The 16,142-nt window shown below is 35.8% G+C and overlaps 1 protein-coding gene across 7 annotated transcripts in view; it reads left to right on the top strand.

The window, feature by feature from the left end:
* LIPI (lipase I) overlaps positions 1-16,142 on the top strand; it is a 70,698-nt gene that overhangs the window by 35,845 nt on the left and 18,711 nt on the right. For all 7 annotated transcript variants that reach the window (XM_019467732.2, XM_053903189.1, XM_053903187.1 and 4 more), the window contains 2 exons: positions 635-739; positions 14,531-14,642. In XM_019467732.2, coding sequence (XP_019323277.2) covers positions 635-739; positions 14,531-14,642 — 217 coding nt within the window. The remainder of the gene's footprint in view (positions 1-634; positions 740-14,530; positions 14,643-16,142) is intronic.

Consider the following 16,142-nt stretch of genomic DNA (forward strand, 5'->3'; position numbering starts at 1 on the left):
GTTCACATTTCAAATTCAGAGGTAGAAAGTGGAAAGAGACAAATACATAAAGTGGGAAGCATTTTCAATATATATGTGGTGTGATAATATTTCAAATTTAGTAATAATGTATATATTGGAAATATCCATATTATATACATAATATATAGTGTATATAGATGCTATCTACACTTCATGTATTATATATAATGTACAGACATATATACTGTATCTCTTTGAATGTGTATTTGTAGGAGAATTGGGGGGTGTACTCATGGAACTAAATTCTGTGTTTATTTTATCTAATAATTTTATTCTGCTATATTTACTAAAAAGATACAAATAAAATTCTTAATTTATGATATATTAGTAAAGACTGCTACAAATGGATTGTAGCCATATAGAGTATTCTAACCTCTGATAAGATTTCCAGGCAGTAGATTTGCTTGTGAATCTTTAATTTGAAGTATCATGTAATTAAAATAAATATAATGTAAAATTATTTGAAAAGTCATTTTTAAGTTATAAAGATCCTGAACTATAATTATAATAATTATTATAATACATTGATCCTTTAGTTCCTTTAGTGATTTGAAAGCTTTGTGTGCTATTTGCTTGAAGTCTAGTTTCTAATGTTTTCTTTCTCAAATCTCAGGTTATCAAGCTGAGCTATGGAAAGATGTTTTAAAAGAAAGAAAAGAAAAAAGATTTCTCAGGACCACTGTGTTTTTGGATACTACTGCCACAAAACCATTCTGCAGTAAGTTAACATTTTCAACAAATGAACAAATAATTAGTTTTATATACTAATTTATATATTCTCCAAAATGTTCTTTCTACCCACTCCAATTTCATCATGTAATTTCAAGGAACTCTGAAATTTGTTGGAGCCAAATTCAAATAAGGACTTGATATTTTAGATAGAATGAACATATGCTTTGGGCAATATTTTCCCAAAGAAACAATAAAGTCTGTTTGTTCTTTTCCTCCAAATTTGCCTGATTATCCTTCCCACCTTTAGAGTTATGTCAACATATACCAGATTATAGAGTTCAAGACATCTGTCTACACTATTAATATCCTTTGGGAACTGAACCTAAACTATATAAATACAAAATGTATAAGTAAATAATAACCTCCCCTATATATTTAGAGGCAAGAGAAAATTCAATGAACAAGAGAGAATCTCTTAGAAATATAATAAATAATTAGACTTATGAGGAGCTATTTTAAATTTTATTCTGTTTAAAGATGAAAAGCTGGTAGTTGTTTATAAATAAAGGTAAATCCTATTATAAGAAGAATCTTACGAGAAGTTTCAAGTCACTGCCATTGACTTTAGTTACTAATGGATAAGTACTTAAAATCGATTCTCGTATTTAAAAGTATTTTGGGGGCTCCTGAGTGGCTGTCAGTTAAGCATCCAACTTTGGCTCAGGTCATGATCTCTCAGTTTGTGAGTTTGAGCCCTGCCTTGGGCTCTGTGCTGACAGCTCAGAGCCTGGAGCCTGCTTCAGATTCTGTGTCTCCCTCTCTTTCTCTCTCTGCCCCTCCCCTGCTCGCACTCTTTTTCTCTCTCTCTCTAAAAAATAAATAAACATTTAAAAAATAAATAAAAAATAAAAGTATTTTTAGGGCTGTTAGTGTTAATATTTTGCAGACACAGTTGCTATCAATTTTAAGATATTATAATTTTTAAAATATTTTAAAATAATTTTAAAAATATTAGTGTTATATTGTACCATTTGGAATTAGGCCTATTATTTAATTAAAATTTTTACTAAATTAAATTTAGATTCAAATGATATAAGAAATACAGAGAGCTCCTGTGTACACTTTATCCAGTTTTCCTCAATGTTAATATTTTGCAACATAATATAATTATAATATAATATCACCACCAGGATATTCATATTTCCCCAGGCACTCCTCTGTGTGTGTGTGTGTGTGTGTGTGTGTGTGTGTGTGTGTGTGTGTGTAGTTCTGTACAATTTAATCATACGTTTAAGGCTAGTATCTGTCACTACAGTGAAGATCGTGAACAGTTCCATCACCACAAGGATCCTTTGGGTGATACTTTTATAACCACATATACCATCCTGTCCTGCTTTTCTAAAATTTTGTCATTTTGCTCTAAATGAGAGAGAACAAACTGAGGGTTGATGGAGGGAGGTGCATGTGGGATGGGCTAGGTGAGTGATGGGTATTAAGGAGGACACTTGTGATGAGCACTGGGTGTTGTATATAAGTGGTGAATCACTGAATTCTCCTGAAACCAATATTGCCCTGTATGTTAACTAACTAAAGTTTAAATTTAAAAAAAAAGAAAAAAAAGAAGATACAATAAAAAATAAATAAAATTTTGTCATTTTGAAAATGTTACATAAAGGGACTCATTCAGTATGTGACCTTTTAATTGCCTTTTTTTTTTTCACTCAGCATTCTCTGGAGGTTTAGCCATCATTCCTTTTTATTGCTGAGTAGTATTCCATGGTATATATGTACTACAGCTGGTTGAATTGTTCATCTCTTGAAGGACACGAGGGATATTTTTAATTTTGGCTTTATGAATAAAGCTATGAACACTTATATACAAGTTTTTGTGTGAATTTAAGTTTTTATTTCTCCAAAGGCCTAAGAAATGCACTTGCTAGGTCAGAAGATAATTAACTTTATAAGAAATTGACCAAGTGTTTTTCAGAGTGCTGTATCATTTTGCAATCCCCTCAGCAAAGTATGAGTGATCCAATTTCTCTGATTTCTTACTAATAATTGGTGTTGTCATTATTTAAAAAATTATTCATTCTAATAGGTGGATAGTGATGCCATATTGTGGTTTTAATTTTTGTTACCCTGATGGTTTATAATAATGAATATCTTTTCTGTATATCCTCTTTGGTGAAACGTGTGTTCATATCCTTTGCTTATTTCTTAACTGGATATTTTATTTTATTTTATTTTATTTTATTTTATTTTATTTTATTTATTTTTATTTTATTTTATATTATTTATTGTTTTTTATATTTTACATCCAAATTAGTTAGCATATAGTGCAACAATGATTTCAGGAGTAGATTCCTTAGTGCCCCTTACCCATTTAACCCATCCCCCCTCCCACAACCCCTCCAGTAACCCTCAGTTTGTTCTCCATATTTATGAGTCACTTCTGTTTTGTCCCCCTCCCTGTTTTTATATTATTTTTGTTTCCCTTCCCTTATGTTCATCTGTTTTGTCTCTTAAAGTCCTCATATGAGTGAAGTCATATGATATTTGTCTTTCTCTGGCTAATTTCACTTAGCGTAATACCCTCCAGTTCCATCCACGTAGTTGCAAATGGCAAGATTTCATTCTTTTTAATGGCCGAGTAATACTCCATTGTATATATGTATACCACTTCTTCTTTATCCATTCATCCACCCATCGATGGACATTTGGGCTCTTTTCATACTTTGGCTATTGTTGATAGTGCTGCTATAAACATGGGGGTGCATGTGTCCCTCCAAAACAGCACACCTGCATCCCGTGGGTAAATGCCTAGTAGTGCAATTGCTGGGTCCTAGGGTAGGTCTATTTTTAGTTTTTTGAGGAACCTCCATACTGTTTTCCAGAGTGGCTGTGCGAGCTTGCATTCCCACCAACAATGCAAAAGAGATCCTCTTCCTCTGCATCCTTGCCAACATCTGTTGTTGCCTGAGCTGTTATTGTTAGCCATTCTGACAAGTGTAAGGTGGTATCTCATTGTGGTTTTGATTTGTATTTCCTTGATGATGAGTGATGTTGGGCATTTTTTCATGTGTCAGTTGGCCATCTGGATGTCTGCTTTGGAGAAGTGTCTATTCATGTCTTTTGCCCATTTCCTCACTGGATTATTTGTTTTTTGGGTGTTGAGTTTGATAAGTTCTTTATAGATTTTGGATACTAACCCTTTATCTGATATGTCGTTTGCAAATATCATCTCCCATCATGTCAGTTGCCTTTTAGTTTTGCTGATTGTTTCCTTTGCTGTGCAGAAGCTTTTATTTTGATGAGGTCCCAATAGTTCATTTTTGCTTTTGTTTACCTTGCCTCTGGAGACGTGTTGAGTAAGAAGTTGCTGCGGCCAAGGTCAAAAGGTTTTTTTCTGCTTTCTCCCTGAGGATTTTGATGGCTTCCTGTCTTACATTTAGGTCTTTCATCCATTTTGAGTTTATTTTTGTGTATGGTGTCAGAAAGTTGTACAGTTTCATTTTTCTGCATGTCGCTGTCCAGTTTTCCCAGCACCACTTGAAGAGACTGTCTTTATTCTATTGGATATTCTTTTCTGCTTTGTCAAAGATTAGTTGTCCATACGTTTGTGGGTCCATTTCTTGGTTCTGTATTCTGATCCATTGATCTGAGTATCTGTTTTTGTGCCAGTACCATACTGTCTTCATGATTACAGCCTTGTAGTACAGCTTGAAGTCTGGGATTGTGAGGCCTTCTGCTTTGGTTTTCTTTTTCAAGATGGCTTTGGCTATTTGGGGTCTTTTCTGGTTCCATACAAATTTTAGGATTATTTGTTCTAGCTCTGTGAAGACTTCTGGTATTATTTAGATAGGGATTGCATTGAATATGTAGATTGCTTTGGGTAGTATTGACATTTTAACAATATTTGTTCTTCCTATCCAGGAGCATGGAATCTTTTTCCATTTTTTTGTGTCTTCTTCAATTTCTTTCATAAGCTTTCTATAGCTTTCAGTGTATAGATTTTTCATCTCTTTGGTTAGATTTATTCCTAGGTATTTTATGGTTTTTAATGCAATTGTAAATGGGATCTATTCTTTGATTTCTCTTTCTGTTGCTTCATTGTTGGTGTATAGGAATGCAACTAATTTCTGTTCATTGATTTTATATCCTGCAGCGTTGCTGAATTCATGAATCAGTTCTATGAGTTTTTGGTGGAATCTTTAGGGTTTTCCATATAGAGTATCATGTCATCTGCGAAGAGTGATAGTTTGACCTCCTCCTGCCCGATTTGGATGCCTTTTATTTCTTTGTGTTGTCTGATTGCAGAGGCTTCCAATACTATGTTGAATAACAGTGGCGAGAGTGGACATCCCCATCTTGTTCGTGACCTTAGGGGGACAGCTCTCAGTTTTTCCCCATTGAGGATGATATTAGCATTGGGTCATTCATATATGGCTTTTATGATCTCTAAGTATGCTCCTTCTATCCCTACTTTCTTGAGGGTTTTTATCAAGAAAGCATGCTGTATTTCGTCAAATGCTTTCTCTGCATCTATTGAGAGGATCATATTGTTCTTATCCTTTCTTTTATTGATGTGATCAATCACGTTAATTGTTTTGTGGATATTGAACCAGCCCTGCATCCCAGGTATAAAGCCCACTTGGTTGTGGTGAATAATGTTTTTAATGTATTATTGGAGTCGGTTGGCTGATATCTTGTTGAGGATTTTTGCATCCATGTTCATCAGGGAAATTGGTCTATAGTTCTCCTTTTTAGTGGGGTATCTGTATGGTTTTAGAATCAAGGTAATGCTGGCTTCATAGAAACAGTTTGGAAGTTTTCCTTCCATTTCTATTTTTTGGAACAGCTTCAAGAGAATAGGTGTTAACTCTTCCTTAAATGTTTGGTAGAATTACGCTGTAAAGCCATCCAGCCCTGGACTCTTGTTTTTTTGGCAGATTTTTTATTACTAATTCGATTTCCTTACTGGTTATGGTCTGTTCAAATTTGCTATTTCTTCCTGTTTCAGTTTTGGTAGTGTATATGTTTCTAGGAATTTGTCCATTTCTTCCAGATTGCCCATTTTATTGACATATAATTTCTCATAATATTCTCTAATTATTGTTTTTATTTCTGTTGTGTTGGTTGTGATCTCTCCTCTTTCATTCTTGATTTCATTTATTTGGGTGATTTCCTTTTTCTTTTTGATCAGACTGGCTAGTGGTTTATCAATTTTGTTAATTCTTTCAAAGAATTAACATTGACCTGTTCTACTGTTTTCTTGGTTTCGTTAGCATTAGTTTCTGCTCTAATCTTTATTATTTCCTGTCTTCTGCTTGTTTGGGGTTTTATTTGCTGTTCTTTTTCCAGTTCTTTAAGGCGTAAGGGTAGGTTGTGTATCTGAGATCTTCCTTCTTTAGAAAGGCCTGGATTGCTATATACTTTCCTCTTATGACTGCCTTTGCTGTGTCCCAGAGATTTTGATTGTGGTGTTATCATTTTTATTGGCTTCCATATACTTTTTAATTTCCTCTTTAACTGCTTGGTTAGCCCATTCATTCTTTAGTAGGATGTTGTTGAGTCTTCAAGTATTTGTTACCTTTCCACATTTTTTCTTGTGGTTGATTTCGAGTTTCATAGCGTTGTGGTCTGAAAATATGCATGGTATGATCTCGATCTTTTTATACTTACTGAGGGCTGTTGTGTCCCAGCATGTGGTCTATTCTGGAGAACGTTCCATGTGCACTGGAAAAGAATGTGTATTCTGCTGCTTTAGGATGAAATGCTCTGAATATATCTGTTAAGTCAATCTGGTCCAGTGTGTCATTCAAAGCCATTGTTTCCTTGTTGATTTTCTGATTAGATGATCTGTCCATTGCTGTGAGTGGGGTTTTGAAGTCTCCTACTATTATGGTATTACTATTGATGAGTTTCTTTATGTTTGTGGTTAATTGATTTATATATTTGGGTGCTTTCACATTTGGCACATAAATGTTTATGATTGTTAGGTCCTCTTGGTGAATACATCCCTTGATTATGATACAGTGCCCTTCTGCATTTCTTGATACAGTCTTTACTTTAAAGTCTAGATTGTCTGATACAAGTATGGCTACTCTGGCTTTCTTTTTTTTTTTTTTTTTTTAATTTTTTTTTTAACGTTTATTTATTTTTGAGACAGAGAGAGACACAGCATGAACGGGGGGAGGGGGGACAGAGAGAGAGGGAGACACAGAATCGGAAGCAAGCTCCAGGCTCTGAGCCGTCAGCCCAGAGCCCGACGCGGGGCTTGAACTCACGGACCGCGAGATTGTGACCTGAGCTGAAGTCGGACGTTTAACCGACTGAGCCACCCAGGCGCCCTCTGGCTTTCTTTTGTTGACTATAAGCATGATAGATGGTTCTCCATCCCCTTATTTTCAACCTAAAGGTGTCTTTAGGTCTAAAGTGGGTCTCTTGTAAACAAATGTATCTTGTTTTCTTATCTATTCTGTTACCCTATGTCTTTTAATTGGAGCATTGAGTCCATTGACATTTAATGGGTGAGTACTGAAATATATGAATTTATTGCCATTATGATGCTTAGAGTTTCTGGTGGTGTTCCCTGGTCCTTTCTAATCTTTGTTGCTTTTGGTATTTATTTATTTGTTTATTTATTCATAATTTCATCTTTTTTCCTCTCAGAGAGTTCCCCTTAAAATTTCTTGCAGGGCTGGTTTAGTGGTCACAAACTCCTTTAATTTTTGTTTGTCTGGGAAACTTTTTATCTCCTTCCTATTTTGAATGACAGCGTTGCTGGATAAAGAATTCTTGGCTGCATATTTTTCTGATTCAACACATTAAATATATCCTGCCACTCCTTTCTGGCCTGCTAAGTTTCTCTGGATAGGTCTGCTGCACACCTGATTGGTCTTCCCTTGTAGGTTAGGGAGTTTTTTCCCCTTGTTGCTTTCATGATTCTCTTCTTTCCTGAGTATTTTGTGAATTTGACTATGATGTGCTTTGCTGATGGTCGGTTTTTGTTGACTCTAATGGGGGTCCTCTTTGCTTACTGGATTTTGATGTCTGTATCTTTCCCCAGGTTAGGAAAGTTTTCTGCTATGTTTTGCTCACATAACCCTTCTACCCCTATTTCTCTCTCTTTCTCTTCTGGGACCCCTATGATTCTGATGTTGTACATTTTTAATGAATAACTGATTTGTCTAATTCTTAAATCATGCTCTTTTGCCTTAATGTCCCTCTTTTTTCTGCTTCATAATTCTCCATAATTTTGTCCTCTATATCACTGATTCTCTGTTCTGCCTCATCCATCCTTGCCCCTGAGGCATCCACCCATGATTGCGGCTCAGGTGTAGCATTTTTTATTTCATCCTGACTAGTTTTTACTTCTTTTATCTCTGCAGAAAGGGATTCTAATCTATTTTGAACTCCAGCTAGTATTCTTATTATCATGATTCTGAATTCTGGTTCAGATATCTTGCTTGTATCTGTGTTGGTTAAATCCCTTGCTGTCGTTTCTTTGTCCTCTTTTCTTTTGGGGTGAATTCCTTCGTTTTGTCATTTTGAAGGGAGAAAATGAATTAATGAGGTAGAAAAATTAAAATTAAAAAATATTAAAATTAAAAAATTAAAAACACACTCATACAAAAATCGAATAAATGATGCTAGATCCTGGGTGTGTTTTGGTTTCGGTGTTGAAAGTGTTTGAGAATTTGAAAAAAATGAAAATACTGAAATAGACTAAAATGAAATGATGGAAGTAAAATAGAATTTGAAAAAAATTACACAAAAGTAAAGAATATAGTAGAAAAAATTAAAGAAATATATTTTTTAATAGAAATTAAAAATAAAAACTTTTTTCTCTTTCTGTATTCAAGAAAAAGAGGTGAAAAAAAGAAAAAAAAGAAAATTGAATAGATGGACCTGCTAACAGATTGAAATAGTACTTAAATTACTTCATTTCCCCCTAGAAGTCAGACTATGAAGCACTTTATAGTACATATACTGAGCAAGCGGTGACACTTGTGTTCTTGAAGAGCTTGGTCAGCCCAGTTGGTCGGGGCTTAGTGTAACGGCTCCCTTATCCACTAGATGGCACTGCTAGCCTACTGGGGTGGATTGTTGTGGCACTTGTAGGTGCATATGCGCATGTGTGGGAGCAGTGAAAATGGTGTCACCCAGCTACTCGGTCTCTAGTATTGGAACTCTTTTCTCCCCAATCAGCAATCGTGCACCCGTCCTTCATCTTCAGCTTCTGTCCACTCGCCACTTCCACACCATCAGTGACCAGACCCCAGGCAGCACCTCCCTCCAGAGTTTTGTCTCAGATGCCACTGCCTTCCCCATCCCCCCACTTCTGAGGTACTGTGGCTTTGACCTGCTCCGCCCCTCTGCAGAGGGTCTCACAGAGCAATAGTCGGGTGCCGGCCACACCCAGGAATGCTTGCGGGATCATGCTGCTGCCGATGCCCACTAACTGCAGCTGGGTGCTAGCCCGCCCCAGAAAAAGTTCGTGAGACAGTGTAGCAGCAGCACCTCAGGGGTCTGGAAAATAATAACACACATCTGGCACCAGGCTTCACCCCTAATGACTTTGTTCCAGCACCAGTGAATGTGGCCCTTCTCTGGGGTCTGCTGGGCATAGGTGGCCTCACAGCCTCTAACAAACGTCCTTCCAGCAGTGGAACCGCTTCTCTCCAGCAGTGGAACCGCTTCTCCCCTTGTAGCCCGAGAACCTGTCGGACCCCACTCTGCTCCTGGGGATTCACCCTTTCCACCAGACCACTGCCAGGTATTGAGCTGCAGAGTTGCAGACTGTGATCCCCTTGTTTACAGTCTTAATGGAATTTAAACCCTCTCCTTTCTCCTTTCTCCCTTTTTAGTTCAGTCCCTGCAGCTGTTTCCAATTTTCCACTTTCTCTCCAGCTGCTTTTAGGGAGGGGTGCTTTCCCCTTATTCTCCCCCACCATGTCCGTCCTCTCTCTGCATGCAAAAGCAGTTCCCTGCCCTCCATGTTTTCTCTCTCCCCAAGTTCACCTCTCCGTGCCACGTACCTGCTGAATTCTGTGGTTCAGGTTGTGTAGATTGTTGTGTTAATCCTCAGATTAGGTTTCTAGGTGTGCAGGATGGTTTAGTGTTGGTCTGGCTGTATTTCATGGATGTGAGACACACAAAAACTTTCCATGCTGTTTCACCATCTTGGCTCCTCCTCCCAGTTTTCTGAAGTTTAGTTATGAGATGACATGGTGAGGATTTGTTTAGTATCCTGTTTACGTTCACTCAGCTTCTTGAATCTTCATGTTAGTTTCCTTCACCAAATTTAGAAAGTCCTCAGCCATCAGCCATCATTTCTTTGAATACTCTTTCAGCCTCACTCTCCTTTCTCTCTTTTTGATATGATGATAGCACAGAAATTACATCTTTTGTTTTAGTCCCACAAGTGTCTCAGGCCCTGTTAATTTTTCCCCCCTAAATCTCTTTTCTCTACATTGCTGAGATTGAGTGCCAAATTGATCTGTCTTCAGATTCACTGATTTCTATCCTTTATCATCCACTCTACCGTCAGGCACATGCAATGAGTTATATATACATTACTGTAGTTTTTACTTATGTAATTTCTACTTTCTTTTCCAGTTTCTATTTTTTTGCTCAGATTTTTCTATTCATTTTTTTCAAGAAACTGACTTTGAAGCATTTTTATAATGGCTTCTTTGAAATCCTTGTCAGATAATCCTAGCATCTGATTCATCTCAGTGTTGGCATCAATTGATTTCCTTTCTCACCAAAGTTGTGATTGTCTTTGTTCTTGGTATAATGGGCAATTTTCAATAATGTTTTGAGCATTTTGTCTATTATGTTGGAATTTGAGTCCTATTTAAATCTTTTATTTTGAGCAGGCAGCTATTGTTTAGATTTTAGCTTTATTCTGAGACTATGGCTTCTTAGATGTATAAAAGTTCAGGATTTTTATAGTTGCCTGGTGACTTCCTTCTTTTTTTCTTTGTACATAAAATTGCCTCCTGATTTTATCTGATTCTATCACAACAATTTGTCTCATAGACCCCTTGAATCTGTGTCTTCTTTTCCATCTTGAATATTATGTTCTATAGTATTTTATTTCACTTGTTGTTTAACAATTAGTATTTATTATGGATGCTATTACATCAAATACTCTATTTACCAGTTGTTTTTCTACATTTTATCTGGCCTTCTTCTCCCTCCCCTACTTCTTCCTTTTGGGTTTAACTTCTATCTTACTGAGCTCCTTTACTTAGCATCATGCCTCCTGTGCATGGAAGCTGATATGCATCCTCTGTCTCCATGCTAAATCTAGTTCCCAGGTCGTGTAGGGATCCAGGGCTTCAGTCCTCCTTATGTTTTGCCTTTATTTTCTCTTCCTTTCTGCCTTGTGATATTTTCCCTGCCTTCATCTGAGCTTGGTTTTGTATTTAATTTATGGATTGTACAGTCATCATTTCCATGTACTTGTAACATGAGATGGGCTTTTTCTGTGACATCTTAATATGTCACACTACCAGAAATCATCTGAGAGAGTCTGAACACCTACTTTTCTGGGTGAGGTGAAACAAAGTCTTTTGTCTAAAGCTGGGGAGTCACTTCAGAGTAAGAAGTGGTTCTTCAGTCTCTTGTGTTAGAATTTCTTGAGGTCCAGTGGTAAATAAATTATCTTATTTAAGGTGGTACTAAGTAAGCATCAGGCATAAAACAAGAAGTTACTCTTGTCTGTTCAGTAGCAACATTTAACACCTAGCCTGCATGGTTTTACTACATGTATTTCTCACAAGATAATTTCATACATTCCATGTTCTGTTTTTATATGTTTTCTTCTAAGAAATAGTTCACAGTACAGGGAATAGTGTCTACCTCCCTTATATAAAGTATGATGGAGATGGACTGTACATTCTAGTCCATAAGTTACAATATCACAACAGGATTGGGATAGAACTAAAAGAATGGGTATTGCCTTACCCTGGATTGCAGCCAAATGTAGCCCACTTGGCTGTTATTGGTACTATGGAATGGGCATCTAAGCAATAATAGCATTGTGCTTGAAATATAGGAGGAAGAGTGGATATTGATGTTAGTTGGTAAAAGGGGTAGATGTAGTGCATACTTAAAAATATTTCTTTGATGTGAATTTAAATCTTCCCTCTGGGTATTTTCTGTCCAGATGTGTTACTATTTTCTCATCATAGAAATGAAAGTGTCTTAAACTTGCTTTCTTAGCTAATCTTCTAGCTCATGTTTGGAAGTGGTAGCAATGGGATCTTGAAGCAGTCTGTCCTGTGATTTTGGGGCAGTGTTTCTGGCTGAGCCTTGTTCTCTGGCCCTGAATGATTGTTTGAGCTACATATTCCTTAATAAATTCTTCTGTGCAAAAAAAAATCTCACAGGGAGTCAGAACTTTCTCTATAGTTCAGACAACACTGAGTATGGGGGTGAGTTCAGTATCCTTGCCTCTGAAATATGTATCAATTTTTAGCTGGGCATTTTTTTCTTCCTCTTTTATTTTTTTAAATTTAAATCCAAGTTATTTAACATTTTATGTAGTAATGGTTTCAGAAGTAGAATTTAGTGATTCATCATTTACATTTAACCCTCAGTGCTCATCCTGATAACTGCCCTCCTTAATGCCTGTCACCCATTTAGCTCATCCTCTCACCCCATACCCCTTCAGCAACCCTCAGTTATCTGTATTTTAGAGTCTGTTATGATTGACCCCCTTTCTATTTTTATCTTCTTTTTCCTTCCCTTTCCCTATGTTCATCTGTTTTGTTTCATAAATTCCACACATGAGTGAAATCATATGATACTTATCTTTCTCTGACTTATTTCACTTAAGCACACATAATACACTCTAGTTCCATTGACATTGTTGCAAATGGCAAGATTTTATTCTTTTTGATCACCGAGTAATATTCCTGTGTGTGTGTGTGTGTGTGTGTGTGTGTGTGTGTGTGTGTGTCAGTGGACATTTGGGCTCTTTTCACAATTTGGCTATTGGCAATAGTGCTGCTTTAAACGTTGGGGTGCATGTGCCTCTTCGAATCGGCATTTTGTGTCCTTTGGATAAATACTTAATATTGCAATTGCTGGGTCATAAGGTAGTTCTATTTTCAAATTTTGGAGGAACCTCCATACTGTTTTCCAGAGTGGCTCCACCAGTTTGCATTCCCACCAACAGTGCAAAAGGGTTCTCCTTTCTCTGCATCCTTGCCAACATCTGTTGTTTCCTGAGTTATTCATTTTAGCCATTTTTACAAGTGTGAGGTGGTATCTCATTGTGGTTTTGATTTGTAGTTCCCTGGTGATGAGTGATGTTAGGCATCTTTTTCGGTCTCTGTTAGCCATCTGGATATCTTCTTTGGAAAAGTGTCTGTTGATGTCTTTTTCCCATTTCTTCACAGGATTATTTGTTTTTTGGGTGTTGAGTTTGACATGTTCTTTATAGATTTTGGATACTAACATTTTATCCGATATATCATTTGCAAATATCTCATCTTATTCTATCGATTGCCTTTTAGTTTTGCTTATTGTTTCCTTCACTATGCAGAACGTTTTCATCTCAATGTAGTCCCAATAATTCATTTTTGCTTTTGTGTCCCTTACCTCCAGGGATATGTTTAGTAAGAAGTTACTGTGGCCAACATCAAAGAGGTTGTTGACTGTTTTCTTCTCTAGGATTTTGATGGTTTCCTGTCTTACAATTAGGTCTTTCTTCCATTTTGAGTTTATTTTCGTGTATAGTGTAATAAAGTGGTCCAGGTTCATTCTTTTGCATGTCGCTGTCCAGTTTTCCCAACACCATTTGCTTAAGAGACTGTCTTTTTTCCATTGGATATTCTTTCCTGCTTTGTCAAAGATTAGTTGGTCATACATTTTTGGGTCCATTTCTGTATTATTTATTCTGTTCTATTGATCTATATCTATTTTTGTGTCAGTACCATATTGTCTTGATGATTACAACTTTGTAATACAGCTTAAAGTATGGAATTGTGATGCCTTCAGCTTTGATTTTCTTTTTCAACATTACATTGGCTATTTGAAGTATTTTCTGGTTCCATACAAATTTTAGAATTGTTTGTTCTAGCCCTGTGAAGAATGCTCATGTTCCTTTGAAAAGGGGTTGCAGTGAATATGTAGACTGCATTGGGTAGTACTGACATTTTAACAACATTTGTTTTTCCAAACCAAAAACATGGAATGTTTTTCCATTTCTTTGTGTCTTCTTCAGTTTTTTTCCCATAAGTGTTATGCAGTTTTCAGTGTACAGATATTTTGACTGGGTATTTTGAATAAGAGCTACTACGAGCTGGGTATGTATAAAAATACTTAATTTTACAGTCATTCCTAAAAAACAATGAAATTGGGAATTATATTTGTCAAGCAATTTTAGCCAAGATAATTCCTCAGATAAATATGGAAACTTATCATATTTATTTTAGGTGTGCTACTGAAAAATAAAAATTGTTTCATTGACCTAAACTATGATTTTTTTTGGTTTGCACACCAGTTAGTATTCTCTATTTGGCCAGCTCTTTACCATACCCATGACTTTCTGGCAGGTTTTTCCATTTCTCATTTTCAAGTCTAGTTAAAAATTGACAAAATGAAAATATATTACCCATGTACAAAGTGCCTCTTGATATTATGTGCATATATAATATGTGTCTAGATTACATGTATGTAATTACATGTGTTACATGTATATTACATATAATACATATATTATACACACATATTTACAAACACATATATATATCTGTATAGGTACCAAAAATAAGTAGAAAATAATAATAATGTCAATTGCATTCTATATTTTTTGTAGGCTATTATTTTGTTCTCAGTATAACTGTTCTGGATAACAATATGAAAAATGGCTATATTACATTTAAATTATTAAACCAGCTTGGAATGGTTGAAGAGTCAAGAGTCTATGAGTAAGTATAATTTAGTAATTTTTTTCTTTCATAAATTAAATGTTTGTTTTCTTGAGCATCCACTTTGGAATATAATACATATAGTGTAAATTTTTTCCTCCAGAGAGTCTTAAAATATTAAATATTAAAATATCTCAGGTGTTATATTCTAATTCATTCATTGTCTGCAGAAAGATGTGGAATATGAAGTCTACTACTTAACTTCTTTATGTCATACACACCTAGGGACTACAAACATTAGGAAAACTTTTTTTTTTCTCTTTTGATTGTCATTCCTGTGTTCTTCTTCTCAAACTACCTTGCCTTCTATTTCTCTCTAGTTTTCAGGCAACATTGTATTCACAGTGATATGACCAAATGTCAAGTAACTTCTGTCAGTAGAGCGACCCAGTTTCAGTATTTCAGAGAAGCACTTGCAGCTACAAATCCTACAAAATAGAAGAGGGTTTTTTTACTTAATCTTCTATTTAGCTTTTTGTGTATAGATGTATGTTACATATACATATTTTAAAAGTTATCTAATCATCTCAAAGAATGTTCTCAGCTTGAATTTGTTGAAGGTATACCTGTCTATTTCATAAGTTCTCAAACAAGGAAATTCATTTTCTGGTAAATAAAAGAATGGTATGAAGATGCATGCTACTATTAAAATTGTGGTTTCCTCAGGGTGCCTGGGTGGCTCAGTTGGATAAGCGTCCGACTTCAATTCAGGTCATGATCTCTCGGTTTTTGAGTTCGAGCTCTGCGTCAGGCTCTGTGCTGACAGTTCAGAGCCTGGAGCCTGCTTCAGATTCTGTCTCCCTCTCTCTCTGCCCCGCCCCCGGGCCCCCATCTCTCTCTATTGAAAATAAATAAACATTAAAAACATTTTTAAATAGTAGTTTCCAAACTGCTGTGCTAGACTTCTAGAAATCTATTAAATAATGTAGCTTTTTGAAAGGCTCACAGGTAACATATCTAGTGATGCGATAAAAGAAACACTTTATTTTATTACACCTGGACTTACAACAGTTTGGTTTAAGTTTAGACTGATTACTGATGACATCATTCGAATTTCAGGAAGCATAGTTGGTATATCCAATGTTTACTGTTGTCACAGTCTAGGTAGTTACAATACCTGAATTGACTAAATCTAGTGTGTGATGGGATTCAGACTTGAGTACATCATGACATCCAAATTTATGCAACCATTAAAGTGAACCAGGGAAAAGTCTCTGCATGCTTATATATTTGCATATTAGTGTCACAAATAATGGCAGTGATGTATGTAATTTTACAGTATTATTATGAACCTTTGTTTAAAATCTAAAATAACAAAAATATACAAAGTAGCCATAGCTCATAATGAACGAAGTTTGTTTTGTAGACAAATCTTTAACACCTTAAAATCCACAAAGAAAATAATAGTAAAAGAAGTATATTATGATCAAATAATGAGAACCTGTGTACTGACATAACATAGAAACTATTTATAGTATCATGGGATACTAAGGCCACTCT

Source organism: Panthera pardus, unplaced genomic scaffold (genome assembly GCF_024362965.1).
Source record: "Panthera pardus isolate Hobbes unplaced genomic scaffold, ASM2436296v1 HiC_scaffold_16, whole genome shotgun sequence".
Classification (NCBI taxonomy): Eukaryota; Metazoa; Chordata; class Mammalia; order Carnivora; family Felidae; genus Panthera; species Panthera pardus.